At 34.0% G+C, this 18,235-nt stretch overlaps 1 protein-coding gene across 1 annotated transcript in view; it reads right to left on the bottom strand.

Moving 5' to 3' along the window:
• Positions 1–18,235, bottom strand: part of Arb2a (ARB2 cotranscriptional regulator A) — a 308,340-nt gene that overhangs the window by 250,297 nt on the left and 39,808 nt on the right. Inside the window, exon 2 of the mRNA XM_077795123.1 lies at positions 17,438–17,558. Within this exon, the coding sequence (XP_077651249.1) occupies positions 17,438–17,543 (106 nt within the window). The 5' untranslated portion in view covers positions 17,544–17,558. The remainder of the gene's footprint in view (positions 1–17,437; positions 17,559–18,235) is intronic.

The raw sequence follows: 18,235 nt of genomic DNA on the forward strand, positions 1-18,235 counted from the left end.
AAAAAATGTTTAAAACTAGGAATGGAACCACAATATAGCCAAGATATACCACTCCTCAGTATTTATCAAAAAGAATTAAAATTAGCATACAGCAGTGACACATCCACTTCAATGTTTATCACAGCACAAGTCACAATAGCCAAATTATGAAATCAACCCAAATGTCCATCAACATATGGTATCAAAAAATTATGTGTGTGTGTGTATGTACACAATGAAAGTTTACACAGCCATAAGAAATAATGAAATAATGGCATTTGGTCGTAAATAGATGAAAATGGAGAAAATCATGCTAAGTGAAATAAGTCAGTTTCAGAAAATCAATAACCAAAAGTTTTTCTCATAAACGGAAGCTAGAGCAAAATAAGGAAAAGAATGTAACAGTAAAGTAGATTTGCTATCATAAAGATATAAGATAGATCAGTGGAATAGAGAAAGGAGAAAAAGGAGAAGGAGATAAAGAAGGAAGGAGAAAGAAAGGGAAGAGGATAGAAATAAATGATAGCTTGTTACATATACATATGAATGTATCAAAAAGAATTTTATCTTTGTGTGTATATAAATAATACCAATCAAACACAAATAGAGAAAAGAGTGGAAGAAGATAAACAAAAGAGAAGAAATGGAATGGGAGAGGGAGGAGGGAAGGGAAAGAAGAGAGAGGAATGAGGATTGAAATAGAATTTCTTGCATGTACTACTTTATTGAAATGAACCCAAATACTATATATAATTATAATGCTCTTTAAAAAAGTGAAAGGAATCACTCTGCTCAATTAAAAGTGTATACTAGGCACAAAGATCCATAGGGAAGTTAAAAAGAACTCAAAAAAAAAAAAAAGAGTCAGCTAAATACACCCTTTTTTATTTGGTTTCAGTTTGGGTTTCGTTTACTTGGTTTTTGTTTTTGGGTTTTTTGGGGGTTTGGTTTTTGTTGTTGTTGTTGTTGTTGTTGTTGTTTTTGCAGTACTGGGGATTAACCTCAGGGCTTCAGGCATGCTAGGCAAGTGCTCTTTCACTGAACTACATGCCCAGTCCTATCCAATTCATTTTAGATAAAGGTGAAAAAACAATTCAATGGTAGAAAGACATTCTTCCACAAATGGTGCTAGCACAACTGGACACCAAAAGAAAAAGAAGTACAGAACTTCAAATTACATCTTACAGCTTACATAAAAACTAACTCAAAATAGATCATTAACTTAAAGATTAAACCTAAAACAATAACGCTTTCAGGAGAAAATCTTCATGAACTAGAATTCTTTGATATGATATCCAAAGTACAATCCATAAAATAAAAAAGTTGACAAATAGATATTCATCAAATTTTTAAAATTCTGTAATATAAAAGATCTAAGAGTACAAAAGATAAGCCAGACTGAAAAAATGTTCACAAAACCACACATCCAAACAAGACATGTATTTAGGATATATAAAGAAACTTAAAACTCAATAGTTTAAAAATTGGGGTCTGAGGTTGGCTTAATGGTAGGAAGCTTGTCTAGCATTTGCAATGTTCTAGTTTCAATATGTAGCACTTCAAAACAAACACACAGGTAAAAAAATAAGTCTGTGAATTAAAGAAGCAGTTCTATAGCAGCAAACTAGTGCCACTTGACATTAAAATTAACAAATGGATTATACAATGATCCTAGTTGTTGAAGCTAAAAAAAATAAATAAATAAATACCAACACAGGACTTCATACAGAAAAGAAAATTACACACAAAGGACAGAAACAAAAAGGAAAAAGAAGAATTCATCTCAACACATGCATAAGTTCAAGACCTCTGAATGTATGAGAAATCAGGAAAACAAGTCTCCAACCCCCAAAATTTAAATCCCTCTAAAAAGCAAACTTGAGATACAAAAGTGAATAAAATTTCAGAGAAAGACCACAAAAACTTGATTGTTTAAGTGGTCAGTGAGATAATAGATCTAAGGAACGAATAAAGACAGCAAATACAGGAAGACAATTTCAATAAAGTAATAAAGATACTGAACAGAAACCAATCAGAACTCATTGAAATGAAATATAGGAGAAACCAAATTAAAAATTCACTTTAAGGTATCACCAATCAATATGAATAAGTAACAAATAGAACTTCAGGCATCAAACACAAAACTTCAGGCCTTGAAGACGAGGCAATTAAACTTGAACACTCAGTATGCAATAAAGGTTAAAAAAATAAAATATCATGATTAGACTAAACAAGAACTCTGAGACAACATTGAGAGAACAAAATTAAGGGTCAATGGGATAGAAGAAAGCATGAAAATAAAGAATGATGGCATTAAGAACATTATCAGTGAAATAATAGAAAAATTTTTTCAAACCTTAGAAATGACATAGATATCCATATATAGGAAAGATATAGAAGACAGAAAAGACCAACAAAGAACATCTCCAAGACACATCATGATCAAAATGCATAATACTGGGAATAAGGAAAGACTAATAAAATCCACATGAGAGCAATGTCAGGACACAATTAGAGGTAAACCAGTCAATAAAATTCATTTCTGTCTTCTCAATTCAGACTCCAAAACCAAAGAAAGCTTGGAATGAAATATTCCAAACTCTGTAAGAAAGCAATCATCAACCAAGATTGCTATATCCAGCAAAACTAACTTTTAGAATCAAAGCATAAAAACTTTCCACAATAAAGATAAAGTAAAAGAATTAATGACCACTATGCCAGCACTACTGAAAATACCTGAAATACACAAAAGAAAGACTCAAAAACAAACCCCAGCTCTCCCAAATGGATGAAGCACTCTAGAAGACCAACTTATTAAATGAAAATTGAGACTGAATTAAAAATAGGGAACACACCAAAATAGTAGATAATAATAAACATTTATCCATAATAACAATGGATGTCAATGGTCTTGACTCCACAATCAAATATATACCTTGGCAGAATGAGTTTAAAAAAATATCCACTATATGGTGTTTGTAATAGGACACATCTCATAGGCAAAGGCATCTACAGGCTGACAGTAAAAGGAAGGGAATAGATATTCCATGCAAATGGAGCCTTATAATAAACAGACTATACTCTCATTTTGGCAAAGCAGATTTTAAGCAAAATTTAATCAGGAACAAAGAAAGTTACTACACACTGAAAGATATGAAGAATTCATCTCAACACATGCATACACACACACACACATTCATATATTTTACTATATCTTATCAGATCATAATGGAATAAAATTTGAAAACAGCAAGAAAAATTACAGAAACCATAGAAACACATGAAGATTGAATGATACCCTTTTAAATGAGTAATGTACCATAGCATAAATGAGAGGAAAATATTTGAAATTTCTAGAATAAAAAGAAAATAGTGATACTGCATAAAAATATCTGGGACACTATAAACAGGGTTCTAGGAGAAAAGTTTATAGTATTAAGAATCTATGTTTCAAAAAATCTAATGCAACATATCATGTTTTACATAGAAAAGCATGGATAAACTAATTCCTAAACCAATAGAAAACAGAATATAATTAATATCAGAGCAAAAGTTCATAAAATTGAGAATTTAAAAAAATGTAAAGGATCATTGACACCAAGAGTTGGTTCTTTGAAAATATAAATAAGATGATAAACCCTTAGCCATACTAACCAAAAGAAAGAGAAGATACAAGTCAACAAAGTTAGGAATGAAAAGGGGAATAACAACACAAACATTGATAAAATCCAGATGACCATAAATATATGTATTTAAAACTTATATTCCAGTAAAATGGACAGTCTAGAATAATAACAAGTTTCTATACATTAATGACCTAACCAAATTAAAACAAGAGGATATAGAAACTCTAAACAGAAAAATATCAAGATATAAGACTGAAGCAGTAATAAAAAATCATCCAGGGCTGGAGTTGTAGCTCAGTTGTAGAGCACTTGCCTCGTATGTGTGAGGCACTGAGTTCGATTCCCAGCACCACATATAAATAAGCAAATAAAATAAACATCCATCAACAACTAAAAAATATATTTTTTAAAGAGAGAGAGAGAGAGAATTTTTTTTTAATATTTATTTTTTAGTTCTCAGCGGACACAACATCCTTGTTTGTATGTGGTGCTGAGGATCAAATCCGGGCCCCACGCATGCCAGGCAAGCGTGCTACCACTTGAGCCACATCCCCAGGCCTAAAAAAATATTTTTTAAAAAAATCATCCAACAAAGAAAAGTCCAGGAAGAAATGGATCCTCAGCTGAGTTTAATGAGACCTTTAAAAGAGAACTAATATATTTGTTGACTGTATTTCTTCTTTTCAGAATTGCCTGTTTAGTTTTTTTGTCTATTTATTAATTGAGTTATTGTGTAGGGAGTGTTAACTTTGGGGAGTTCTTTGTATATCCTGGATATTAATGCCCTATCTGAGAAGCAGGTAACCAAGATTTTCTCCCTTTGGGTAGGTTCTCTCTGAATGCTCTTGTTTCCTTTGTGTGAAGAAACTTTTTAATTTGATGCCATACCACTTACTAATCTTTGGTTTTATTTCCTGTCTTGTTAAAAAAATTAAGTTCCTATATCAACATGTTGAAGTGCTGGGCCTAAATTTTTTCCTAGCAGGTGCAGGGTTTCTGAATTCCTAGGTCTTTGATCTACTGAGCTGAGTTTTGTGCAGTATGAGAAATGGTTAAATTTCATTCTACTACATATGAATTTCCACTTTTCCCAAAGCCATTCATTTAAAAGGATAGGTTTTCTCCAACATATGTTTTTGGCACCTTTGTCTAGTTATCAGATAACTATGTATCTTCTATTCTATTCCATTAGCCTTCATGCCTGTTTTGGTGTGAGTACAATGCCCTTTTTGTTACTATAGCTCTGTACTATATAATTTGAGTTCCAGTATTGTGATGTTTCCTGCTTCACTCTTCTCATTAAGGACTGCTTTGGCTATTCTGGGTCTCTTATTTTTCAAATGAATTTCATAACTGCTTTTTCTAGTTCTGTGTAGAATACCATTTGCAACACCTCTAGCAACTAGGGAAATACAAATTAAAACTACAAAGAGATTTCATTCACTCCAGTCTGAATGGCAATTATCAAGAATACAAATAACAATAAATGTTCACAAGGATATGGGCAAAAGGGACATTGTTGGTAGCACTGCAAATTAGTACAACTACTTGGAAAGCAGAAAGGAGACTCCTCAAGAAACTAATAATGGAACCAACATATGACCCAGCTATCACACTCTTTTGTATGTATCCAAAAGTTTTAAATAAACATATTACAGTGACACAGCCACATCAGTGTTTACACCAGCTTAATTCATAATATCCAGGCTATGGAGCCAACCTAGTACCCTTCAACAGATAAACGGATAGAGAAATGTGGTATATATATATCACAATGGCATATTACTCAGCCATACATAATGACATTATGGCAATTGCTGGTAAATGGATGAACTAGACACTATCATGCTAAGCAAAATAAATAAGTTCCAAAAAGTCAAAGGTTGAATGTTTTCTCTGATACCTAGAAGCTAATCCAAAATAAGAAAGGGTGAGAAAAAAATAGATGATCAACTGAGTAGAGGATAGAGAATGAAGGGAAGGGAAGGAAAGATGGGATAGGGAAAGAAAGGAATGAATTTGACCTAACTTTCCTATATACATATATGAATATACCACAGTGAATCTTACCATCATGTATAGCCATAAGACACTAATTTTTTTAATATTAATTTTTTAGCTTTAGGTGAATATAATATCTTTATTTTATTTTTATGTGGTGCTGAGGATCCAACCCAATGCTTCACTCATGCTAGGCAAGTGCTCTACCTCTGAGACACAAGCAAATCAGACAGAGCACTAACCTCTAGGATATATAAAGCCCTCAAAAACCTTAACACCAAAAACACAAATAACCCAATCAATAAATGGGTCAAGGACCTGAACAGATACTTCTCAGAAGAGGATATACAATCAATTAACAAACCTATGAAAAAATGTTCAACATCTATAGCAATCAGAGAAATGCAAATCAAAGCTTTCATTTCATCTCACTTCAATCATAACGGCAGCTCTCAAGAATACAAAAAAATATATAAGTGTTGGCGAGGATGTGGGGGAAAATGCACACTCATACACTGCTACAAATTGGTACAGCCAATCTGGAAAGCATTATGGAGATTCCTTAGAAAACTTGGAATGGAACCACCATTTGACCCAGCTATCCCACTCCTCAGTTTATACCCAAAGGACTTAAAAACAGCATACTACAGGGACACAGTCATATCAATGTTTATAGCTGCACAATTCACAATAGCTAAATTATGGAACCAACCTAGATGCCCTTCAGTGGATGAATGGATAGGGAAACTTTGGTATATATACACAATGGAACATTACTCAGCATTAAAAGAGAATAAAATCATGGCACTTGCAGGTAAATGGATGAATCTGGAGAATATAATGAATGCTAAGTGAAGCAAGCCAATCCCCAAAAAACCAAAAGCTGAATGTTTTCCTTGATATGAGGATGCTGACTCATAATGGTGATGGTGGGAAAGCGTGGGAAAAATGTAGGAACTTTAGATAGGGCAAAGGGGAGGGAGGTAAAAGGAGGGTGCAAGATGGTAGGAATGATGGTGGAATGAGTTACACATCATTACCCTAACTACACCTATGAAGACACGAATTGTGTGCAAATACTTTGTGTACAATTAGTAACTCGAAAAATTGTGCCCTATATGTGTAATATAAAATAAACTGCATTCTACCATCATGTATAACAAATTAGAATAAATAAATATTTAATAAAAGATACTATTTTTTCTTAAATGAAGTAAATAGCAGAAAGATCAGTAGAGTATAGGAAAAGGAATAGGGGGAGGGAAGAAGGGAAGGAAAGGGGAAAGTACTGAGAACTGAATTGAAAAAATTTACACTGCATGCTTTTATATTGACATAACTAAAAAGAACCAATAAAAAAGGACTAATGCCAAGCCTCCTCAAATTATTTCATGAAATAGAAAGGAAGGGAACACTTCCAAACTCATTCTACAAAACCAGTATCGGACTGATACAAAAACCAGACAGACATGCCAAAGAAAGAAAACTACAGACCAATACTCCTGATGAACATAGATACAAAAATCCTTAATAAACTATTAGCAAACTACATCCAAAACACATGAAGATAATTATACACCATGATCTAGGTGTAATTCCAGGAATGCAAAGTTATTACAATAAATATACATAAATAAATGTAATTCATCACATAAATAGAATCAAAGACTAAAATCACATGATCATCTCTACAGATTCAGAAAAAGCCTTTGGAGAAACCCATTTATGCTAAAAACATGTAAGATACTAGGTATAGAAGGAATAGAATTGAATGACAAAAAGGCAATGACAAAGTATGAACATCATACTGAACAGAGAAAAATTAGAAGCATTTGCTCTAAAATCAGGAATACAAGAATGTTCACTGTCACCTATCCTATTCAAATAGTTCTTGAATCTTCAGCCATAGCAATCAGGAAGAAAGAAATAAAAGGGATACCAATAGGAAAAGAAGAAATCAAGGCTGGGGTTGTAGCTCAGTGGTAGAGCGCTTGCCTAGCATGTGTGAGGCACTGGGTTCGATTCTCAGCACCACATATAAATAAATAAAGGTCCATCAATAACAAATAAAAAACTTAAAAAAAGAAGAAATCAAACTATCTCTGTTTGCTGAGGACATGATCCTATACTTAGTGTGGGGGCGGAGGGTGGGGCACTCCTAGAGGTGATATACAAATTCATCAAACTAGCAGGATAAGAGATCAACACATGAAAATCAATAGCTCGCCTATATTCCAATAATGTATCTGCTGAGAAAGAAAACAAAAATACTATTCCATTCACAATAGACAAAAAAATAAATAAATATTTGGGAATAAATCTAACTGAAGAAAAAGAGCTTTACAATGAAAATTATAAAACACTGAAATAAGAAACTAAAGAAGACCTTAGAAGATGGAAATTTTTCCCATATTTTTGGATAGGTGAAATTAATAGTGTCAAAATGGCCACATTCCCAAAAGCAATTTCAGATTTAAGGCAATTTCCATAAAAATACCAATGATGTTCTCCACAGTACTAGAATAAAATGGTCCTAAAATTTACATAAAAGAATAAAAGACCCAGAAAGCCAATGAAATCTTGAGCAACAAGAATAAAAATGGAAGCATCACAATACTTAATCTCAAATTATACTCCAGGCCTACAGTCACCAAACAAAGTATTGTTTTGGCATAAAAACAGATAAGAAGACCAATGGAAAAGAATAGAAGACAGAGAGACAAATCCACATAAATACAGTCAACAAAAACATAAATTGGAGAAAAGCTTTTTTAACAATGTTGGGGAAACCGATAGCCCTATGTAGAATAATGAAACTAGATCCCTACCTTTCACCCTGCACAAAAACCAACTATCATAAACCAATTAAAAAGTAAACAGAAAGAAGACCAATAGAGCAAAGGAAGGAGATCGGGAAAGAGAAGGGGATAGGAATTGGGATTGAGATAGAGAAATCTATGTTAAATGGATTTATCAATGTCAAAATGAACACCCACTATTATGTAAAACTACAATCCACTAAAAGTTTTTAAAATTTTTGAAGAAGAAAAAAAATCAGTTTTGTATTTTTAATTAAGAAGGGGTATAGCTCAATGATAGAGAGCTTACCTAGCGTTCATTAGGTCCTGTATGTGCAGCACCACAAAACATACAAAAAAAAAAATCACCTGAAAAGCTCGACATCTATCAAAGAAATTATATTCAAAACTCAAAATTTTCATAAGTAGAAAAAAGAAAGAAAAAACTATGGTGCAACATAGTTTCACTGATGAATTTTCCCAACAATTAAAAACTGAAATAATTTTATTCCTACCCAAACTTTTCCAGAGGAGAAGAACAAGAAACAGTAACTCATTTTAAAAAGCTAAATATCAAACCCAAAGTTTATCAGAAAATTATAAGATAATATACATCATATAGATACAGAAATACTCAACAAAAATTTGGTCAAAGAATCCAGGAATATATAAGTAGAGTGATATATTATTTCCAAATACATATCCTGGCAATGCAAAGTTGGCTTAATATTTGAAAATCATTCAATGTAATTCCCTAAATCCTGGATTTCAGGTTTCAGGATGGCAGGGGCAGGATTTAGGCAGGCTCTAAAATGTTTCTTACCTCTTTAGACTCTATATCTATCTTGAGTATGTTCTATTCATGAAAAGGAGCAAGAGCTCAACAGCTAACAAGTCATATCACACAGCACAATGTAAGACTCTGTATTAATCAGCTTTTTGTTAATATAAAAAAAAAAACCCTGAGATAATCAACTTGAAAAAAAGAAAGGTTTATGTTGGCTTACAGGTTTGGGGATTTCAGTCCATTATTGGTTGGCCCACTAATTCTGGCCTGTAGAACCCCAATACATCATGGTGGGAGGGCAATGTGGAGGAGGCTACTGATCTCTTGGTGATCAGAAAGCAAAGAGACAAAAGAGGAACTTGGGATACATAGTCTATTTTGAGACACACCCCAATGTCCTAAAACCTCCCCCTGGGTCCCCTTCTTAAAGGTTTCTACCACCCTCAAATAGTGTCAAGATAAGGTCTAAGCCTTCAAAACATGAGCTCTGGGAAATACTACAGATTGAACTATAGCAAGTTCTGCTTGCTGCATGTCCACCAACAATTTATTGCTTAACATCAACAAACTAACCACTGGCAAAAGCAATTTACTTGGCTAAAACCTTCATCAATGAGTCTAGGAAATAAACTCTTCCCCAAAGAACAGAGGAAAGTAATATATATATACTATACTATAATCAAGGCTATCACAAATAATGTTGATAAGGTAACATTAATATCAAGAATTTGGGGGGATACCAGGGATTGAACCCAGGGGCTTTTTACTACTAAACTACATGCCCAGCCCTTTTTTATATTTTATTTGTAGACAGGGTTTCAAGTTGTTTAGGGCCTCACTAAGTTGCTGAGGCTGGCTTCGAACTCACGATCCTCCTGCCTTAGCCCCCCAAGCCACTGGAATTACAGGTGTGTACTACCAGCTCAGGTAATATCCAGAATTTTTAACAACATCACTGTGGCAAAGTGCAGGCATTCTAAAGATAAGTGTGGAGATAAAAAGCAAATAAAAACAAATCCACATGAACAAGGAAAACTAGTTATAAGTCATCTTTCCAGAAATCCAGGAAAAAATGTATTTATAAATGAGTAAGTAGACAAACTAAAAGCCCATAAAACTTGCAAAGAAAAAAAATATGTTTAAGAAGTAGAATTCCTTATAAAGCTATATCCATATGTCTCACTGCCATGTCCAAAAGAGATTACAGAATTACCTGATGTATGCCTTCATTTAAGGATTACTATCATCATCTTCACCATTTTCATTATCTTTATTATCTTCATTATCAAAGTAAACTAATTTAAATTATTTTTTCCAGAATGCACTGCCTTAACTCTGCTTATCCTAGTACTTCTTACCTTTTTTCTGCCCACTGAAATTATCTGATGAAATTTTTCTACCATTATGCCTATGCCGTTATTTGAAGCACCCTCCTTTCATGAAAAATTGTCATCTTCAAGTATGCATTCTTGCCATATAAACTTGAAACCCGTCATAGAACAGCAGTCAGTGATCATCAGCTCATTGTTTTATGCATCATAGCCCAGTTGTGAAAAAAAAAACTCAAGAATAAAATTTCCTTCCTGTTCTAGGAATAGAGTTTTATTCAATGTTTCAACTTTTTTCTAAATTGAATTTACTATGTACTTACCATTTTTATTTTCTAATACATTTGATGCTTGAACAATGCAGGGATTAGGGGGACTGACCTGCCAACACAGTCAAAACTCCAAGCATACCTTTCATTATTACTATTACTATTATTATTATTATTATTATTATTTAACACTTATAGGATCTTGCAGTTTGTTCACTTTCTTTTAAAAATCAAACTGTATACCTTTGTTACAATCTAAAAATGAAGTTCTTAAATATCTCATCTTGACTAGCTATGAAACAAAGGGAAAGAGGAGTGAAAGGGGGGTGTTATGGTTTAGATGTGAAGTGTTCCTCAAAAGCTAATGTATGAGACAACGCAAAACAGTTTAAAAGTGAATTTTGGGGGCTATGAGAGCCTTAACTGGTTGTTAACTGTAAGCAGGTAGGGTGTGGCTAGAGGAGATGGGTTCCTGTGGGCTTACCTTCAGGGTACATATTTTGTCCCTGGTGAGCTGAGCTTAGTCTCTCTCTGTTTCCTGATTGCCAAATCCTGAACTGCTTTCCTTCTCCACACCTTTCCATCATGATGTTCTGCCTCACTTTAGTCCCAGAGCAACAGAATTGGCCATCTATTGACTGAGACCTCTGAAACTATGAGGCCCAAATAATTTTTTCCTGCTCTAATTGTATTTGTCAGGTTTTTTGGTCACAGTGACAAATTAACTAACTAAAACAGGAGTGAAATGCAGAATGAATTTTTTAAAACCATGTTATAGGCATATATAAATGTACCAAAGGGACTTTTACCTTTAGATGTCAAAAGTACCAATCAAAAATAAGTACAGGAGCTGGGGATATGGCTTAGCGGTAGAGCACTTGCCTCGCATGTTCATGTCCCTGGGTTCGATCCTCAGCACCACATATAAATAAATAAAGTTATTGTGTCCAACGTCGACTACAAAAAATAAATATTAAAAAAAGTAAGTACATAGCCAGGCATGGTAGCGTACACCTGTAATCCCAGCAGCTCTGAAGGCTGAGGCAGGAGAATTGGAGTTCAAAGCCAGCCTCAACAAAAGTAAGGCACTAAGCAACTCAGTGAGACCGTGGCTGTAAATTAAATTCAAAATAGGGCCAGGGAGGTGGCTCAGTGGTCAAGTACCTCTGAGTTCAATCATAGGTACAAAAAAAAAAAAAAAACATAAAGAAGCAAAAGGAAGATCAGGAGAGTGAAAAGGGTGGGTGGGGTAGGGATTGAAATCAAATTCCTTGCATGTATGATTTTGTCAAAATTAACACAGTTACTATGTATAATTATAATGCTCCAATAAATAAATAAAACCTTCAACCGTATACTGAGGAAAACTAGGCTTTAAATGTGCATTTGTAATTACCAAAAAGAACCATCTGTAAGTCAAAATTATAAAAATTCTATGCTGAATAGATATTATAGATAATCCAAGTTATCTGGTCAATGGGAAAAAAGAAAGCAGTTGCTATCTTCAGCTCCAATCTTTTTCCCTTTCTTTTTGATGGAACCACATTCATTTCTTCTTATGAGCAGATAATAGTATAGATGGTAAACTGCTATTTACTCAGCCCTGCCATGCTCAGCCTGAGGAGTGAACAAATTTTCAGCTAGTGGATTAACTGTTTTTTTTTTTTCTCTTTATTCTCTAGAGGTTTGGGGTTTTCTACTTGTTTTAGGGTTGTCTGCACTGGTAACTGAAACTGTGGCAGTACAAATATCAAGGTGGCTACTGACCTTGGATATCGCCTCCTTGATTTTCCTCTTCATTATTATCTTCTCTAGACTGTCTTTGTGAGGAAGGCTCCTGCAGAATTAATCACCTACATAGTATGCTTCACTGGATGCTACAGTCTGGGTCTGGAATGTTACCCAAAGGCTCATATGTTGAAGGCCTGATGTAGTAATGTTCAGAGGTGGACCTTTGGGACTGATTCATAAAGACTCTAAGCTCATCAATACACTAATCCATTGAAGGATTCATAGATGAGTGGACTACTGGGAAGTGGAAGAAATAACAGAAGGTGGGACCTAGTTAAAGGGAGTAGGGCCTTGGGGGCATGCCCTTAGGGATTATACCATCTCCTCACTCTATTCTATCCATCATGAGGTGAGTAACATACTCTACTATGTTTCCTCATCATGATGCACTGCCTCACCACAGACCTAAAATCAATAGAGCCAAGTGACCATGAACTGAAACCAAAAAACAAATAAATCTTTCCTCCTCTAAATTGATTTTCTTGTATTTTGTCACAGTGATTATTATGGATTATGTCTTTACTGTTCCACAAAAGGTTATGTGTGAGGCAATGTAGGAATGTTCATAGGTAAAAGGATTAAATTATGAGAGCTGTAACCTCATCATTGAATTAATCCATTTGATCCATTCTGAACGAACTGCTGGATAGTAATTGTATGTAGGTAGAGTATGCCTGGAAGAAGTAAGTCACTAGGAGCATGGCCTAGACTATGGCCTCTCCCCCATGCTCTCTGCCTGTCTTCTGGCTGCCATAAGCTGACAGTTTTCTTCTTCCATGCCCTTACACTGTAAAGTTCTGCCTTACCTTTGCCCATAGCAATGGAGTCAGTCAACTGAAACTCTGAAATTGTGAGCCCAAAATAAAATTTCCCTCCTCTAAACTGTTTCTGCCAGGTAGTCTAATCACAGTGATGGGAAGTAGACTGAAACACTGGTCTACCTTGTCCTTCTGTACCCTGATTGCCAACCCTGTCACTCACTTCTCCTTGTAGAGGAAGACTGGCATACTGTGATCCCTGCTCATAGAGTCTCCACATGTAGTAGTAAGATGGGAACCTTTAACTGTAGTAGGGCAAGCATTGTTAGGTCCAGCCTTCTGAAGCATTCTCTAATCCCTCTCTCTTTTCTCTATTCTACCATTCTGATAGTCCACTGGTAATTATGTAGAGGACCCCTGTGATGCATTTATAATGGTTACAATCTACTGTTTCTTTACTGCCTAGAACTGGAACTCTACCGGAGCATGCAACCTTTGCTGTCTCAGCACCCTTGCTTTAAATAACATTAAGCTCCCCATTTCTTTGTCAACTACACCATAAAAGTATTTCCTAGAGTTATTCTTAATGACAGACTGGTATACAAATACATCTTCCTTGGTACCATTCTTATTTAATTAAAACATATCTGTTTCTTGCACTGAACCATTTTTACTATCCCTCAAACTTGCCTTGTAATGACCTTCATATCCCCAAATGAAGGCACTGCTAAGGGAAGGCTGCCAGGGCCACCACTCCCTGTGCTACTGTCCATGTTCTGGGCTTGGTACAGGCAGTGCTGATAGGTATTTTGTGTGTTATATGTATTAACACATACCAATATGTTATATGGTGAAAAATGCTCAAGAAGTATGGAGAAATGTCTTTTTACTATCTAATGCAATTTACCGGAGACTAAATACTCACACAGATATCATTAGTGCCACAGGAATTTTATGCAGATACAACACTTGAGATTATTGCAAATAGCAACCAAAGGTGGCTACAAAATTAAAAGAGTAGTACAGTATGGACTACAATTAGTTTTATATAGTTAGATTTCAATACTCTATATTTGTTTACACTTTTCTTCACATTATAACTGATGCCATGTATACTCTATGTGTGCATGTGTTACACCAGTGTATGATAAAACAGAATATTATCTACATATAGTCTAAGTGATCAGGACATACCTAACTTTTTGAAAATTTTTTCAAATACCCCTATATCTCAAAAACAAATTCATGTTATGTAATTCTAACCCATATTGTTCAAGAACCTAATATATTTTCAATTTGACTCCATTAATTCTTATAATACCATGTATACTAAGAATTATTACTCCTACTGCACAAATGAAGATAAAGACTCAGAGAAATTAAGCAACTTGCACTTTTATAAGAGGAAAAATCTGAACTTAAGTCAGACAGTTCTCTGTCTAGGGACTATTTATACTCTTTTGACATCAAAAACAAATTCATGTTATGTATATATACCCATGCAATTCTAACCCATATTGTTCAAGAACCTAATATATTTTCAATTTGACTCCATTAATTCTTATAATACCATGTATACTAAGAATTATTACTCCTACTGCACAAATGAAGATAAAGACTCAGAGAAATTAAGCAACTTGCACTATTATAAGAGGAAAAATCTGAACTTAAGTCAGACAGTTCTCTGTCTAGGGACTATTTATACTCTTTTGACATCAGTGTATTACCTCTAAAATTCCCCAAATCATTCTAACATCATACAATGTGGGAGAACCAATTAGAAACACAACTTGGAAATCAAATTTTCTTATCAAGTAAGGCTGATGCACAAAATCTACCTAGGTGGGAAACCTATCTATTTAGTTGCAAACTTTCACGAACATTCCTTGTCACTGATCCTAAATTATCCCTTATTCTGAGTATGCTGGGTCATTCCCAACAGCATATGAGCATGAAATAAAACCATCCATAGAGTTGTGTACAGCTGCCTTCAATTTCCTTTCATTCTCTACTAAAATTCTCCATTCAGGATCTAATTTCCATCAATTCACTGAAACAGCTCTTTATAAGGGTCACAAATGACCTTCATAGTGTCAAATCCAAAAGTAAATTCTCAGTCCTCATCTAATCTGACCCATCACCAGCATATACTTAATTAATTACTCCTTTTTTAAAAATTTGATATTAAAGATCTCTCTTGCCCTTGGTTCTTCCCTTCACTAGAAATTCCTTTTAAGCCTCTGTTGGTGATTCCTCCTTATCTTCCTGATTAAAAGTCAAGGTGTCCAGAGCTTAATCTTCAGACCTCTTTTTTTAGCTATACTAACATCTTGGGTGATCTCAATTAGGATCAGAATTTTAAATATTATTTCTTGCTAATAAATCCCAAATCTGTATCTTTAGCCTAAACTCTCCCCCAAATCACCAAATCAACTTTTCCCCTTTTGATGTTTACCTGGGATCTAATATTAACACATTCAAAATCTAACTCTTGCTATTTACCACCATCACTTCCAACTTGTTTTCTCCAATGTTTTCTCACTGTAATTAATGGCTCCTATTTAAGATATGAAGCTTCAAAGTGAAGCTTTTCTCAAATAGCTCATGTCTAATACATCATCAAATAATGTAATCTCTTTCTCCAAAACATTTCCAGAATGTGTCACTTCTTAATCATTCCCTTGCTACCAATATAATCCAAAGCCCATCATCATCTCACACTTGTGAGGAGAATTTATCTAGAAAACCTAAAGTTAGTAACCTTCTTAATCATTTTCCATTTTTGTGGGTAAGAGATACTTATATAATTCCATGAACAGATCATTACATCTAAACCCAGAGTCAAGATGACAAATAAGTTGAGTCAAGAAACTAGTCGATTAATCTTGTATCTGCTTGAGGTTTCATAATAAGAAGTAAAATAAGGTAGTAGGAAAAATTCTTGAAGTATTTTTATTATCCACTTGAGAACACTCAGGTAGGGACAGCAGCCAAGGATTCAGAGAAGCAGCCTATAGCCATATCTATATAGTATATATCTAGCAGGAGCATCTGCTATGAAACAGATCTTGGAACACTTGAGGAACAGATAGATTTTACACTAAATCAAGTAAAAGGGAATCCTATCATTTGCCAGTTCATGATGTTTTTAGTGGACATTTTATCGGTGTTTAAACATAGGATCTTTAAGAGATGACTGGGCCATAAAGGGTCCACTCTTATATATAGGACTACTACTGTTATAAAAGGGTAAGTTTGGCCCTTTTTACTTCTTGGTCCTTCCTCCAAAGGATAATACAGCAAAAAGGCTCTTTACAGAAACAAGCACTTTGGTATTAGACTTCCTAGCTTTTAGAACTGAGACAATAAGTTTCTGTTTATTATAAAATATCTATTCTGTTATATTCTATCATAGAAGCATAAAGCAAACTAAATTTTAAAAGTTGGCATCTGAACATTGAGAAAACCCTCAATACATTTTTTCACCACCAAATAAAACCTTGAAAACTTATATGGATTTAAAACATTGAAACCTTTTACAGGTTACATAGATAATCAGATCATGGACAAACTATAGACACTGAAATATTTGATAATAAAGAATGTATATTTCTTTTAGGAGTAAAAGTATACTAGATAACAGATTTTTAAAAATCCTAGAACTCAAATCCCTAACAATGTCTAAGGCAGATTCCTTCTGAAGTATTAACATGGAGGGCCTCACATAAAAAATCCCTAGTGCCAATGCCACAAAGACAAAATACTGGAATAGTCAGATCATTATCCTAACCCAATATGACATTCCAATCAACAAAAATATTGTAAAGGAACCAGTCTTGAATCAAAAGACAGTGTTAGTTCTAATACTACATGCATGATTCCAAAAAGAACATTAAGAATTCTTATAGTTATAAAAATCATTGTGTATTCACTACATCTCAGATACTATGATAGTTCCTGTGAGAGACATAAATAATTGCAAATAGCTTAGGTACTGGTAATCTGTTTTAAAAGTGAAATGAATGAAAGGTCACCTAAACATTCCTACACCTTTTCTAGGCGTAATAAAAATTTCCTAAGAAAGCAAATTAAGTATGTACCTTTCAGAGCTGTAGTCTTTTCACTTTCATCTGGACCTCCCTGCTGGATTTGTGCCATGCTTATCCAAATTGGCAACAAAATTAAAGAGCTCAAGGAAATAGACATCAATCTTCAGACAGTCTAGAATGAATGAAAGCAATAAATTAAGGTCTACTCAAATCCTACCTACTCCATGAGGAATTTCTAGCTCCTTCCATTAGAAGAGGACAATCTCCTCTCCTGATCTGCCACTACACTTTGTTGATCACTATTCCATAGCTCTTACTATAGCCTGCTTTGCATTATAGTTATTTATGTATTTATTTGGCTCAGTTAATAGTTTAAAAGCTCTAGGAATATAGGTATCAAGCTTTTGTCAACATTATAACTCTCATGTCACCATATACAATATCTTAAATCTGTATGTATTTTGAACTGAATTTACCCAAATTTACTATTTAGTTTCAATTCCTTACCAACTAATGTTTTCTTTAAAAAATAACTTCAGATAATTTTAAAAACTTGCAATTTCATTTAAACAGTAAGTATGTGTCATTAACAAGGTCACAACATCTTCCTCCTAAAATATGAAGTTAGAAGGAGAAAAATAAACATATAAAGCATCTACGAATTACCTATACTGTAATTAGAAACACAACTAGAGGAAAAAATTAGCCCATTTAAAAATTAAACTATGTTAAATTCATTATCTGGTGATAAATGGTATACTTTATAAATGGTCTCTAGTAAGTCGTTATAATATAAAATTTTGATTTATTACTAGTTCTGTTCTACATTGGCCAAAGGGAAGGCATTAA

This window comes from Urocitellus parryii, chromosome 1 (genome assembly GCF_045843805.1).
Source record: "Urocitellus parryii isolate mUroPar1 chromosome 1, mUroPar1.hap1, whole genome shotgun sequence".
In the NCBI taxonomy this organism is placed as follows: Eukaryota; Metazoa; Chordata; class Mammalia; order Rodentia; family Sciuridae; genus Urocitellus; species Urocitellus parryii.